Genomic DNA, 14,853 nt, shown 5'->3' with positions numbered 1-14,853 from the left:
GTGATTGTTGTTGTAATTGTTGTTGTAATTGTTGTTGTAGGAGAGCCCTCAGCCCTCAGATCCTTTCTCTCCCCCACCACCCCCACCCCTCAGCCCCCCCTACCCCCCCTCCCCCCCCCCCCCCAGGTCCCCACCCCCTCCCCCTCCCCCCCTACCCCCCACAGAGCCAGCCGCCTCACAAAGGGGGCCATTGTGGCGCTACGCCCGGGTCACAAGGCAGGTTGAGGTGGTGGCAGGGGGCGGAGGGAGTCGGCGACCACTTTGCCAGCCCGGCCCGCTGGGGAAGGGCTGCCCCCTACTGCCCGGGAACCCCCCTCCCCCCCTCCCCCCGGCTTAAGTGACCCCGCTGCCTTTGCCTAGCGCCGGCTTCGCGGAGACCCGAGAGAGAGAGAGAGAGAGAGACAGAGAGAGAGAGAGAGAAGGGGAGCCGCGGTTGGCTCTGCCCCCTACCCCCCCCCCCCCCCCCGTCGGTGGGTTTCCTGGTGGTGGTGGGAGAAGGGGAGAGGGGAGAGACCCTCAGGGAAGCGCTCCCCAACTCCCCCGTCCGCCAGGCGGAAGGATCCCCCTGTTCCCCCCCCCCCCCACCCTCCTCCCCCCCCAATGGCCTTCAAACCTGCCCTGGAGGATGGCCAACGCTGGGCACCCGTGCTCCAAGGCGGCAGGAGACTGCTGCCACTTTGTGGGTCAGGTCATTCTCATCGTCCTGGGCACCGTGGTGGCTCTACAGATCGTGGTGAACACCGTCTACATCCTCCGGTCAACCGTCCGGGACCTCACCTGGAAGGTCAGTGGGGGGGGGGGGGGGGACGGGGAGGGGGGGAATTGGGGGGCGAGGGGTGGGGAGGGGACACTGGGGCAGTGCAGGGCTCACACACCGAGCGATACCCTCGGGATCTAACCCTCCCATCCCTGGGAGTCGTGGGGGAAGGGTGTAGAGGGAGTGTTACACTCTGTATCTAACTCTCCCATCCCTGGGAGTCAGGGGGGAATGGTGTAGAGGGAGTGTTACCCTCTGTATCTAACCCTCCCATCCCTGGGAGTGGGGGGGGAACGGTGTAGAGGGAGTGTTACCCTCTGTATCTAACCCTCTCATCCCTGGGAGTGTGGGGGAATGGTGTAGAGGGAGTGTTACCCTCTGTATCTAACCCTCTCATTCCTGGGAGTGGGGGACGGTGTAGAGGAAGCTTTACTCTGTGTCTAACCCCCCTGTCCCTGGGAGTGGGGGACGGTGTAGAGGGAGCTTCACTCTGTATCTAACCCCCCTGTCCCTGGGAGTGGGGGATGGTGTAGAGGGAGCTTTACTCTGTATCTAACCCCCTGTCCCTGGGAGTGGGGAACGGTGTAGAGGGAGCTTTACTCTGTATCTAACCCCCCCTGTCCCTGGGAGTGGGGGTTAGTGTAGAGGAAGCTTTACTCTGTATCTAACCCCCTGTCCCTGGGAGTGGGGGACGGTGTAGAGGGAGCTTTACTCTGTATCTAACCCCCTGTCCCTGGGAGTGGGGGGTACAGTGTAGAGAGAGCTTCACTCTGTATCTAACCCACTGTCCCTGGGAGTGGGGGACGGTGTAGAGAGAGCTTTACTCTGTATCTAACCCCCCTGTCCCTGGGAGTGGGGGACGGTGTAGAGAGAGCTTTACTCTGTATCTAACCCCCCCTGTCCCTGGGAGTGGGGGACGGTGTAGAGGAAGCTTTACTCTCTATCTAACCCCCTGTTCCTGTGAGTGTTTGATGGGAGACGGTGTAGAGGGAGCTTCACTCTGTATCTAACACTGTGCTGTCCTGATGACGATTCAGGGAATGTTTTTGTATATTTGTTGAAATATTAAACCTTCGATCATGGTCTGAACTTGTTCCTGTTCAAACCACAGATCAGTCACAAACTGCGACGTTTTAACCATTACTGCTGGACCTTCCAAATTCGGAAAAAACTCTTCAAAACGTAAGTGATCAGGAGCAGGAACCCTGGCTGATTTCCCCCCCCTCTCTCTCTCTAACCCAGGGATCACTGGGCAGTGATCAGGAGCAGGAACCCTGGCTGATTTCCCCCCTCTCTCTCTCTCTAAACCCAGGGATCACTGGGGAGTGATCAGGAGCAGGAACCCTGGCTGATTTCCCCCCTCTCTCTCTCTCTAAACCCAGGGATCACTGGGCAGTGATCAGGAGCACGAACCCTGGCTGATTTCCCCCCCTCTCTCTCTCTGTAACCCAGGGATCACTGGGCAGTGATCAGGAGCAGGAACCCTGGCTGATTTCCCCCCCCTCTCTCTCTCTGTAACCCAGGATCACTGGGCAGTGATCAGGAGCAGAACCCTGGCTGATTTCCCCCCCTCTCTCTCTCTGTAACCCAGGGATCACTGGGCAGTGATCAGGAGCAGGAACCCTGGCTGATTTCCCTCTCTCTCTCTCTCTCTAACCCAGGGATCACTGGGCAGTGATCAGGAGCAGGAACCCTGGCTGATTTCCCCCCCCCCCCCCCCTCTCTCTCTAACCCAGGGATCACTGGGCAGTGATCAGGAGCAGGAACCCTGGCTGATTTCCCCTCTCTCTCTCTCTCTCTCTAACCGAGGGATCACTGGGCAGTGATCAGGAGCAGGAACCCTGGCTGATTTCCCCTCTCTCTCTCTCTCTCTCTAACCCAGGGATCACTGGGCAGTGATCAGGAGCAGGAACCCTGGCTGATTTCCCCTCTCTCTCTCTCTCTCTCTAACCCAGGGATCACTGGGCAGTGATCAGGAGCAGGAACCCTGGCTGATTTCCCCCCCTCTCTCTCTCTAACCCAGGGATCACTGGGCAGTGGTCAGGAGCAGGAACCCTGGCTGATTTCCCTCCTCTCTCTCTCTCTAACCCAGGGATCACTGGGCAGTGATCAGGAGCAGGAACCCTGGCTGATTTCCCCTCTCTCTCTCTCTCTAACCCAGGGATCACTGGCAGTGATCAGGAGCAGGAACCCTGGCTGATTTCCCCCCTCTCTCTCTCTCTCTCTCTCTAACCCAGGGATCACTGGCAGTGATCAGGAGCAGGAACCCTGGCTGATTTCCCTCTCTCCTCTCTCTAACCCAGGGATCACTGGCAGTGATCAGGAGCAGGAATCCTGGCTGATTTCCCCCTCTCTCTCTCTCTCTAACCCAGGGATCACTGGGCAGTGATCAGGAGCAGGAACCCTGGCTGATTTCCCCCCTCTCTCTCTCTCTAACCCAGGATCACTGGGCAGTGATCAGGAGCAGGAAACCCTGGCTGATTTCCCCCCCCCCCCCTCTCTCTCTCTCTAACCCAGGGATCACTGGGCAGTGATCAGGAGCAGGAACCCTGGCTGATTTCCCTCTCTCTCTCTCTCTAACCCAGGGATCACTGGGCAGTGATCAGGAGCAGGAACCCTGGCTGATTTCCCCCCCCTCTCTCTCTCTAACCAGGGATCACTGGGCAGTGATCAGGAGCAGGAACCCTGGCTGATTTCCCCTCTCTCTCTCTCTCTCTAACCCAGGGATCACTGGGCAGTGATCAGAGCAGGAACCCTGGCTGATTTCCCCCCTCTCTCTCTCTCTCTCTCTAACCCATGGATCACTGGGCAGTGATCAGGAGCAGGAACCCTGGCTGATTTCCCCCCTCTCTCTCTCTCTAACCCAGGGATCACTGGACAGTGATCAGGAGCAGGAACCCTGGCTGATTTCCCCCCTCTCTCTCTCTCTAACCCAGGGATCACTGGGCAGTGATCAGGAGCAGGAAACCCTGGTGATTTCCCCCCTCTCTCTCTCTCTCTCTAACCCAGGGATCACTGGGCAGTGATCAGGAGCAGGAACCCTGGCTGATTTCCCCCCCTCTCTCTCTCTCTCTAACCCAGGGATCACTGGGCAGTGCTCAGGAGCAGGACCCTGGCTGATTTCCCCCCTCTCTCTCTCTCTCTCTCTCTAACCCAGGGATCACTGCGCAGTGATCAGGAGCAGGAACCCTGGCTGATTTTCCCCCTCTCTCTCTCTCTCTCTAACCCAGGGATCACTGGACAGTGATCAGGAGCAGGAACCCTGGCTGATTTCCCCCCTCTCTCTCTCTAACCCAGGGATCACTGGGCAGTGATCAGGAGCAGGAACCCTGGCTGATTTCCCTCTCTCTCTCTCTCTCTCTCTAACCCAGGGATCACTGGGCAGTGATCAGGAGCAGGAACCCTGGCTGATTTCCCCCCTCTCTCTCTCTCTAACCCAGGGATCACTGGGCAGTGATCAGGAGCAGGAACCCTGGCTGATTTCCCCCCTCTCTCTCTCTCTCTCTAACCCAGGGATCACTGGACAGTGATCAGGAGCAGGAACCCTGGCTGATTTCCTCCCTCTCTCTCTCTCTAACCCAGGGATCACTGGGCAGTGATCAGGAGCAGGAACCCTGGCTGGTTTCCCCCCTCTCTCTCTCTCTAACCCAGGGATCACTGGGCAGTGATCAGGAGCAGGAACCCTGGCTGATTTCCCCTCTCTCTCTCTCTCTCTCTAACCCAGGGATCACTGGGCAGTGATCAGGAGCAGGAACCCTGGCTGATTTCCCCTCTCTCTCTCTCTAACCCAGGGATCACTGGGCAGTGATCAGGAGCAGGACCCTGGCTGATTTCCCCTCTCTCTCTCTCTCTCTCTCTCTCTAACCCAGGGATCACTGGGCAGTGATCAGGAGCAGGAACCCTGGCTGATTTCCTCTCTCTCTCTCTCTCTAACCCAGGGATCACTGGGCAGTGATCAGGAGCAGGAACCCTGGCTGATTTCCCCCCCCCTCTCTCTCTCTCTAACCCAGGGATCACTGGGCAGTGATCAGGAGCAGGAACCCTGGCTGATTTCCCCTCTCTCTCTCTCTCTAACCCAGGGATCACTGGGCAGTGATCAGGAGCGGGAACCCTGGCTGATTTCCTCTCTCTCTCTCTCTCTAACCCAGGGATCACTGGGCAGTGATCAGGAGCAGGAACCCTGGCTGATTTCCCCTCTCTCTCTCTCTCTAACCCAGGGATCTCTGGGCAGTGATCAGGAGCAGGAACCCTGGCTGATTTCACCCCCCCTCTCTCTAACCCAGGGATCACTGGGCAGTGATCAGGAGCAGGAACCCTGGCTGATTTCGCCCCCCCCCTCTCTCTCTCTCTCTAACCCAGGGATCACTGGGCAGTGATCAGGAGCAGGAACCCTGGCTGATTTCCCCTCTCTCTCTCTCTCTAACCCAGGGATCACTGGGCAGTGATCAGGAGCAGGAACCCTGGCTGATTTCCTCTCTCTCTCTCTCTCTCTCACCCAGGGATCACTGGGCAGTGATCAGGAGCAGGAACCCTGGCTGATTTCCCCCCTCTCTCTCTCTCTCTCTAACCCAGGGATCACTGGGCAGTGATCAGGAGCAGGAACCCTGGCTGATTTCCCCTCTCTCTCTCTCTCTAACCCAGGGATCACTGGGCAGTGATCAGGAGCAGGAACCCTGGCTGATTTCCTCTCTCTCTCTCTCTCTAACCCAGGGATCACTGGGCAGTGATCAGGAGCAGGAACCCTGGCTGATTTCCCCCCCCTCTCTCTAACCCAGGGATCACTGGGCAGTGATCAGGAGCAGGAACCCTGGCTGATTTCCCCCCCCCTCTCTCTCTCTCTCTAACCCAGGGATCACTGGGCAGTGATCAGGAGCAGGAACCCTGGCTGATTTCCCCTCTCTCTCTCTCTCTCTCTAACCCAGGGATCACTGGGCAGTGATCAGGAGCAGGAACCCTGGCTGATTTCCCCTCTCTCTCTCTCACCCAGGGATCACTGGGCAGTGATCAGGAGCAGGAACCCTGGCTGATTTCCCCTCTCTCTCTCTCTCTCTCTCTAATCCAGGGATCACTGGGCAGTGATCAGGAGCAGGAACCCTGGCTGATTTCCCCCCCCTCTCTCTCTCTAACCCAGGGGTCACTGGGCAGTGATCAGGAGCAGGAACCCTGGCTGATTTCCTCCCCCTCTCTCTCTCTCTCTCTCTCTAACCCAGGGATCACTGCGCAGTGATCAGGAGCAGGAACCCTGGCTGATTTCCTCCCCCTCTCTCTCTCTCTCTCTCTCTAACCCAGGGATCACTGGGCAGTGATCAGGAGCAGGAACCCTGGCTGATTTCCCCCCCCCCCCCCCCCCTCTCTCTCTCTCTCTAACCCAGGGGTCAATTTTTGTGGAAAATTCGACAGGATGTTTGTCCTGTATCTAACCCCGTGCTGTCCGCGTCCTGGGAGTGTTTGATGGGGGCGGCAGTGTAGAGGGAGCTTTACTCTGTATCTAACCCCCTGTCCCTGGGGAGTCGGGGACGGTGTAGAGGCAGCTTTACTCTGTATCTAACCCCCTGTCCCTGGGGAGTGGGGGACAGTGTAGAGGGAGCTTTACTCTGTATCTAACCCCCTGTCCCTGGGGAGTAGGGGACGGTGTAGAGGAAGCTTTACTCTGTGTCTAACCCCCTGTCCCTGGGAGTGGAGGATGGTGTAGAGGGAGCTTTACTCTGTGTCTAACCCCCTGTCCCTGGGAGTGGGGGACGGTGTAGAGGGAGTTTTACTCTGTGTCTAACCCGCTGTCCGTGGGAGTGGAGGATGGTGTAGAGTAAGCTTTACTCTGTATCTAACCCCCTGTCCCTGGCGAATGGGGGACGGTGTAGAGGGAGCTTTACTCTGTATCTAACCCGCTGTCCGTGTGAGTGGGGGACAGTGTACAGGGAGCTTTACTCTGTATCTAACCCCCTGTCCCTGGGGAGTGGGGGACGGTGTAGAGGGAGCTTTACTCTGTATCTAACCCCTTGTCCCTGGGGAGTCGGGGACGGTGTAGAGGAAGCTTTACTCTGTATCTAACCCCCTGTCCCTGGGAGTGGGGGACGATGTAGAGGGAGCTTTACTCTGTATCTAACCCCCTGTCCCTGGGGAGTGGGGGACGGTGTAGGGGGAGCTTTACTCTGTATCTAACCCCCTGTCCGTGGGAGTGGGGGACGATGTAGAGGGAGCTTTACTCTGTGTCTAACAGAGTAGGGAGGAGGAGGGTACTGTGCGCTCCGTCTCTAACCTGCTGCATTTGCATACGCACAGGCCCTTCCAGGGCTCCCGAGATGCCGTCCCTGTGCTGCCTGGGGAAGTCGGCCGACGGGAAGGACTTGGAAAAGCGGCCGGTGGCCGGAGGGAGGCTGACCGAGGAGGAAGAGGAGGACCTGGAGGACCTGGAGGAAGATGATAGCGCCGCATCTGGGGACCTGGTGATGGGAGACTACCCTCACCACCCGTCCGCCCACCCCTTGGATCCCTCGGCAGCCCCGCACCCTTACCCCCACTACCCCGGCCACTGGTACCCAGACCCGACCTCGGAGACCCGCAGTAACGGCTCCGAGCGTTGGTGCCCGCCCCTGTCGGCAGCTTCCTCCACCATTGCCCGGGCCCGAAATCGCTCCCAGGCCTCTCTGCCTCCCAATCCCAGGGTGGGGGCCCCCCGCTGGGAGGTGTCGGTGCCCTGCCGCCCACCCGAGCGCAGGCTGGGCCCGGACGCCCCCTCCCGGCGCTGCCTGACCCCTGACCCTGCCCGGACCTTGGCGCTAGGCCTCGCCCCGGTCCCCGGGCCCCGGGGGGCGGCCTCCCCCCTCCCCCAGCGGCACTGCGCCTCTTGCGGGCGGCTGCAGACGGGCGACTTCACCCGCCCCAGAGTCCCGGAGCCCGGGCTGCACCCCCGGGACGGCTACCCGCCTTCGCCGGGGCTGGTGGTAGGCTTCGGCCTAGTCAACGCCAACACCACCTCCTCCTCCAGCTCCTCTCCCGCTCGCCTCCTGCAACAGGGCTGGGCCCCCACCTCCCCCCCACCTCCTCATCCTCTCCCACCCCACCCTCCCACGCGCCCCTCCTCCCGCGGACTCGGGGTCAACCCCCAGGTGAACGAGAGGCAGATGACAGGCAGGGTCGTCTATGACGCCAGGCTGCACAGGGCCATGCTGACCCAGGGAGGGGACAACGAGTCCCGGGACCAATCCAAGGCCGGGTACCAGCAACCCCGCCACGCCAAGACCCCCGCCCAGTCCTGCCAAGGGAAATGCCAACAACCCACGCCCCCCGACCCCTTCGACGCCCCCTGCTATGTCAACCAGCAGTGAGGGGCGCGTGGGGAGGGGAGGGCCGTGGACTGGGACGGCGTGGAGGAGGGGGGGAACGAATGGGCCGATTGGAGAAACAAACCCCTCTCACCCAACCTTCCCCCGTTCACCATCCAATCCCACCAGCTCCTCGCATCAACCCTTGAGTAGGCCGTGATCTTTACAGAGAGAGAGAGAGAGAGAGAGAGAGACAGAGAGACAGAGAGAGAGAGAGAAAGAGAGGCTAGAGAAATACCGAAGTAATTGAGTTATGCGAAAGGTCCCATAAATCCTTCCCCTTCCTCTCCACCTCACCCCCCCCCTAACCCCAACTCCCAACACTCTACATAAAGCATTACTGAGGCCTCACGTCAACACTGAATGTTTGTGGTCTGTTATTTCTCACGGAGTCTTGTACCTCTTCAGTACCAGAGCGATAGTGTCCCAGGGCGATAGTGTCCCAGAGCGATAGTGTCCCAGGGCGATAGTGTCCCAGGGCGATAGTGTCCCAGAGCGATAGTGTCCCAGAGTGATAGTGTCCCAGAGTGATAGTGTCCCAGAGCGATAGTGTCCCAGAGTGATAGTGTCCCAGAGTGATAGTGTCCCAGAGCGATAGTGCCCCAGAGCGATAGTGTCCCAGTGTGATAGTGTCCCCGAGCGATAGTGTCCCAGAGCGATAGTGTCCCCGAGTGATAGTGTCCCAGAGCGATAGTGTCCCAGAGCGATAGTGTCCCAGTGTGATAGTGTCCCAGAGCGATTGTGTCCCAGTGTGATAGTGTCCCAGTGTGATAGTGTCCCAGAGTGATAGTGTCCCAGAGCGATAGTGTCCCAGTGTGATAGTGTCCCAGTGTGATAGTGTCCCAGAGTGATAGTGTCCAAGTGTGATAGTGTCCCAGAGTGATAGTGTCCCAGAGTGATAGTGTCCCAGAGTGATAATGTCCCAGACTGATAGTGTCCCCGAGCGATAGTGTCCCAGTGTGATAGTGTCCCCGAGCGATAGTGTCCCAGTCTGATAGTGTCCCAGTCTGATAGTGTCCCAGAGTGATAGTGTCCCAGAGTGATAGTGTACCAGAGCGATAGTGTCCCCCCTAGTGATAGTGTCCCAGAGTGATAGTGTCCGAGAGTGATAGTGTCCCAGAGCGATAGTGTCCCAGTGTGATAGTGTCCCAGTGTGATAGTGTCCCAGAGTGATAGTGTCCAAGTGTGATAGTGTCCCAGAGTGATAGTGTCCCAGAGTGATAGTGTCCCAGAGTGATAATGTCCCAGACTGATAGTGTCCCCGAGCGATAGTGTCCCAGTGTGATAGTGTCCCAGAGTGATAGTGTCCCAGTCTGATAGTGTCCCAGAGTGATAGTGTCCCAGAGTGATAGTGTCCCCGAGCGATAGTGTCCCAGAGCGATAGTGTCCCAGGGCGATAGTGTCCCAGGGCGATAGTGTCCCAGGGCGATAGTGTCCCAGGGCGATAGTGTCCCAGAGCGATAGTGTCCCAGAGTGATAGTGTCCCAGTGTGATAGTGTCCCAGAGTGATAGTGTCCCAGAGCGATAGTGTCCCAGTGTGATAGTGTCCCAGAGCGATAGTGTCCCCAAGTGATAGTGTCCCCCAGTGATAGTGTCCTCGAGTGATAGTGTCCCAGTGTGATAGTGTCCCAGTGTGATAGTGTCCCAGAGCGATAGTGTCCCAGTGTGATAGTGTCCCAGTGTGATAGTGTCCCAGAGTGATAGTGACCCAGAGCGATAGTGTCCCAGAGCGATAGAGTCCCAGGGCGATAGTGTCCCAGGGCGATAGTGTCCCAGGGCGATAGTGTCCCAGGGCGATAGTGTCCCAGGGCGATAGGGTCCCAGAGCGATAGTGTCCCAGAGCGATAGTGTCCCAGTGTAATAGTGTCCCAGAGCGATAGTGTCCCAGGGCGATAGTGTCCCAGAGCGATAATGTCCCAGGGCGATAGTGTCCCAGAGCGATAGTGTCCCAGAGCGATAGTGTCCCAGTGTGATAGTGTCCCCGAGCGATAGTGTCCCAGAGCGATAGTGTCCCCGAGTGATAGTGTCCCAGAGCGATAGTGTCCCAGAGCGATAGTGTCCCAGTGTGATAGTGTCCCAGAGCGATTGTGTCCCAGTGTGATAGTGTCCCAGTGTGATAGTGTCCCAGAGTGATAGTGTCCCAGAGCGATAGTGTCCCAGTGTGATAGTGTCCCAGTGTGATAGTGTCCCAGAGTGATAGTGTCCAAGTGTGATAGTGTCCCAGAGTGATAGTGTCCCAGAGTGATAGTGTCCCAGAGTGATAATGTCCCAGACTGATAGTGTCCCCGAGCGATAGTGTCCCAGTGTGATAGTGTCCCCGAGCGATAGTGTCCCAGTCTGATAGTGTCCCAGAGTGATAGTGTCCCAGAGTGATAGTGTACCAGAGCGATAGTGTCCCCCCTAGTGATAGTGTCCCAGAGTGATAGTGTCCCAGAGTGATAGTGTCCCAGTGTGATAGTGTCCCAGTGTGATAGTGTCCCAGAGCGATAGTGTCCCCGAGCGATAGTGTCCCCGAGTGATAGTGTCCCAGTGTGATAGTGTCCCAGAGTGATAGTGTCCCAGAGCGATAGTGTCCCCGAGTGATAGTGTCCCAGTCTGATAGTGTCCTAGAGCGATAGTGTCCCAGAGTGATAGTGTCCCCGAGCGATAGTGTCCCAGTGTGATAGTGTCCCAGAGTGATAGTGTCCCAGAGCGATAGTGTCCCAGAGCGATAGTGTCCCAGTGTGATAGTGTCCCAGAGCGATAGTGTCCCAGAGCGATAGTGTCCCAGAGCGATTGTGTCCCAGTGTGATAGTGTCACCGAGCGATAGTGTCCCAGAGCGATAGTGTCCTCGAGTGATAGTGTCCCAGTGTGATAGTGTCCCAGAGCGATAGTGTCCCAGAGCGATAGTGTCCCAGAGCGATAGTGTCCCCAAGTGATAGTGTCCTCGAGTGATAGTGTCCCAGTGTGATAGTGTCCCAGAGCGATTGTGTCCCAGTGTGATAGTGTCCCAGAGTGATAGTGTCCCAGAGCGATAGTTTCCCAGAGCGATAGTGTCCCAGAGCGATAGTGTCCCAGTGTGATAGTGTCCCAGTGTGATAGTGTCCCAGAGCGATAGTGTCCCAGAGCGATAGTGTCCCAGTGTGATAGTGTCCCAGAGCGATAGTGTCCCAGTGTGATAGTGTCCCAGAGTGATAGTGTCCCAGAGTGATAGTGTCCCAGTCTGATAGTGTCCCAGTCTGATAGTGTCCCAGAGTGATAGTGTCCCAGAGCGATAGTGTCCCCGAGTGATAGTGTCCCAGTCTGATAGTGTCCCAGTCTGATAGTGTCCCAGTCTGATAGTGTCCTCGAGTGATAGTGTCCCAGTGTGATAGTGTCCCAGAGCGATAGTGTCCCAGAGCGATTGTGTCCCAGTGTGATAGTGTCCCAGAGCGATAGTGTCCCAGAGCGATAGTGTCCCAGAGCGATAGTGTCCCAGTGTGATAGTGTCCCCGAGCGATAGTGTCCCAGTGTGATAGTGTCACCGAGCGATAGTGTCCCAGAGCGAGAGTGTCCCAGTGTGATAGTGTCCCAGAGCGATAGTGTCCCCAAGTGATAGTGTCCTCGAGTGATAGTGTCCCAGTGTGATAGTGTCCCAGAGCGATTGTGTCCCAGTGTGATAGTGTCCCAGAGTGATAGTGTCCCAGAGCGATAGTTTCCCAGAGCGATAGTGTCCCAGAGCGATAGTGTCCCAGTGTGATAGTGTCCCAGAGCGATAGTGTCCCAGAGCGATAGTGTCCCAGAGCGATAGTGTCCCAGTGTGATAGTGTCCCAGAGCGATAGTGTCCCAGAGCGATAGTGTCCCAGAGCGATAGTGTCCCAGTGTGATAGTGTCCCAGAGCGATTGTGTCCCAGTGTGATAGTGTCCCAGTGTGATAGTGTCCCAGAGTGATAGTGTCCCAGAGCGATAGTGTCCCAGTGTGATAGTGTCCCAGTGTGATAGTGTCCCAGTGTGATAGTGTCCCAGAGTGATAGTGTCCCAGTGTGATAGTGTCCCAGAGTGATAGTGTCCCAGAGTGATAGTGTCCCAGTCTGATAGTGTCCCAGAGTGATAGTGTCCCAGAGTGATAGTGTCCCAGAGTGATAGTGTCCCAGAGCGATAGTGTCCCCCCTAGTGATAGTGTCCCAGAGTGATAGTATCCCAGTGTGATAGTGTCCCAGTGTGATAGTGTCCCAGAGCGATAGTGTCCCCGAGCGATAGTGTCCCCGAGCGATAGTGTCCCCGAGCGATAGTGTCCCCGAGTGATAGTGTCCCAGTGTGATAGTGTCCCAGAGTGATAGTGTCCCAGAGCGATAGTGTCCCCGAGTGATAGTGTCCCCGAGTGATAGTGTCCCAGTCTGATAGTGTCCCAGTCTGATAGTGTCCTCGAGTGATAGTGTCCCAGTGTGATAGTGTCCCAGAGCGATAGTGTCCCAGAGCGATAGTGTCCCAGTGTGATAGTGTCCCAGTGTGAGAGTGTCCCAGAGCGATAGTGTCCCAGAGCGATAGTGTCCCAGTGTGATAGTGTCCCAGAGCGATAGTGTCCCAGTGTGATAGTGTCCCAGAGTGATAGTGTCCCAGTCTGATAGTGTCCCAGAGTGATAGTGTCCCAGAGCGATAGTGTCCCCGAGTGATAGTGTCCCAGTCTGATAGTGTCCCAGTCTGATAGTGTCCTCGAGTGATAGTGTCCCAGTGTGATAGTGTCCCAGAGCGATTGTGTCCCAGTGTGATAGTGTCCCAGAGTGATAGTGTCCCAGAGCGATAGTTTCCCAGAGCGATAGTGTCCCAGAGCGATAGTGTCCCAGAGCGATAGTGTCCCAGAGCGATAGTGTCCCAGAGCGATAGTGTCCCAGTGTGATAGTGTCCCAGAGCGATAGTGTCCCAGAGCGATAGAGTCCCAGAGCGATAGAGTCCCAGTGTGAAAGTGTCCCAGTGTGATAGTGTCCCAGAGCGATAGTGTCCCAGAGCGATAGTGTCACCGAGCGATAGTGTCCCAGAGCGATAGTGTCCCAGTGTGATAGTGTCCCAGAGCGATAGTGTCCCCAAGTGATAGTGTCCCAGAGCGATAGTGTCCCAGAGCGATAGTGTCCCAGAGCGATTGTGTCCCAGTGTGATAGTGTCCCAGAGTGATAGTGTCTCAGAGCGATAGTGTCCCAGAGCGATTGTGTCCCAGTGTGATAGTGTCCCAGTGTGATAGTGTCCCCGAGCGATAGTGTCCCCGAGCGATAGTGTCCCCGAGCGATAGTGTCCCAGAGCGATAGTGTCCCAGAGCGATAGTGTCCCAGAGTGATAGTGTGCCAGAGCGATAGTGTCCCAGTGTGATAGTGTCCCAGTGTGATAGTGTCCGAGAGCGATCGTGTCCCCAAGTGATAGTGTCCTCGAGTGATTGTGTCCCAGTGTGATAGTGTCCCAGAGTGATAGAGTCCCAGAGTGACAGTGTCCCAGAGTGAGTGTCCCAGAGTGACAGTGTCCCAGAGTGACAGTGTCCCAGAGCGATAGTGTCCCAGAGCGATAGTGTCCCAGAGCGATAGTGTCCCAGAGCGATAGTGTCCCAGAGCGATTGTGTCCCAGTGTGATAGTGTCACCGAGCGATAGTGTCCCAGAGCGATAGTGTCCCAGTGTGATAGTGTCCCAGAGCGATAGTGTCCCCAAGTGATAGTGTCCTCGAGTGATAGTGTCCCAGTGTGATAGTGTCCCAGAGCGATTGTGTCCCAGTGTGATAGTGTCCCAGAGCGATAGTTTCCCAGAGCGATAGTGTCCCAGAGCGATAGTGTCCCAGAGCGATAGTGTCCCAGAGCGATAGTGTCCCAGAGCGATAGTGTCCCAGTGTGATAGTGTCCCAGAGCGATAGTGTCCCAGAGCGATAGAGTCCCAGAGCGATAGAGTCCCAGAGCGATAGAGTCCCAGTGTGAAAGTGTCCCAGTGTGATAGTGTCCCAGAGCGATAGTGTCCCAGAGCGATAGTGTCACCGAGCGATAGTGTCCCAGAGCGATAGTGTCCCAGTGTGATAGTGTCCCAGAGCGATAGTGTCCCCAAGTGATAGTGTCCCAGAGCGATAGTGTCCCAGAGCGATAGTGTCCCAGAGCGATTGTGTCCCAGTGTGATAGTGTCCCAGAGTGATAGTGTCTCAGAGTGATAGTGTCCCAGAGTGATAGTGTCCCAGAGCGATAGTTTCCCAGAGCGATAGTGTCCCAGAGCGATAGTGTCCCAGAGCGATAGTGTCCCAGAGCGATAGTGTCCCAGTGTGATAGTGTCCCAGTGTGATAGTGTCCCAGAGCGATAGTGTCCCAGAGCGATAGTGTCCCAGAGCGATTGTGTCCCAGTGTGATAGTGTCCCAGTGTGATAGTGTCCCAGAGTGATAGTGTCCCAGAGCGATAGTGTCCCAGAGCGATAGTGTCCCAGTGCGATAGTGTCCCAGTGCGATAGTGTCCCAGTGTGATAGTGTCCCAGTGTGATAGTGTCCTCGAGTGATAGTGTCCCAGTGTGATAGTGTCCCAGAGCGATAGTGTCCCAGAGCGATTGTGTCCCAGAGTGATAGTGTCCCAGAGTGATAGTGTCCCAGAGCGATAGTGTCCCAGAGCGATAGTGTCCCAGAGCGATAGTGTCCCAGTGTGATAGTGTCCCAGAGCGATAGTGTCCCCAAGTGATAGTGTCCTCGAGTGATAGTGTCCCAGTGTGATAGTGTCCCAGAGCGATAGTGTCCCAGAGTTATAGTGTCCCAGAGCGATAGAGTCCCAGAGCGATAGTGTCCCAGAATGATAGTGTCCTCGAGTG

The 14,853-nt window shown here is 56.9% G+C and overlaps 1 protein-coding gene across 1 annotated transcript; it reads left to right on the top strand.

The window, feature by feature from the left end:
• The first annotated feature begins 1,930 nt into the window (after positions 1-1,930).
• On the top strand, positions 1,931-8,082 carry LOC140475371 (uncharacterized). Its single transcript, XM_072567775.1, has 2 exons — positions 1,931-1,939; positions 7,037-8,082. Exon 2 carries the CDS (start codon positions 7,057-7,059, stop codon positions 8,080-8,082), a length of 1,026 nt encoding a protein of 341 aa, XP_072423876.1. The 5' UTR covers positions 1,931-1,939; positions 7,037-7,056.
• The last annotated feature ends 6,771 nt before the right edge of the window (positions 8,083-14,853 follow it).

Source organism: Chiloscyllium punctatum, unplaced genomic scaffold, assembly GCF_047496795.1.
Source record: "Chiloscyllium punctatum isolate Juve2018m unplaced genomic scaffold, sChiPun1.3 scaffold_1595, whole genome shotgun sequence".
In the NCBI taxonomy this organism is placed as follows: Eukaryota; Metazoa; Chordata; class Chondrichthyes; order Orectolobiformes; family Hemiscylliidae; genus Chiloscyllium; species Chiloscyllium punctatum.
Note: the sequence above shows the minus strand (reverse complement) of the source record. Positions and strands in the feature narration are given on the sequence as shown.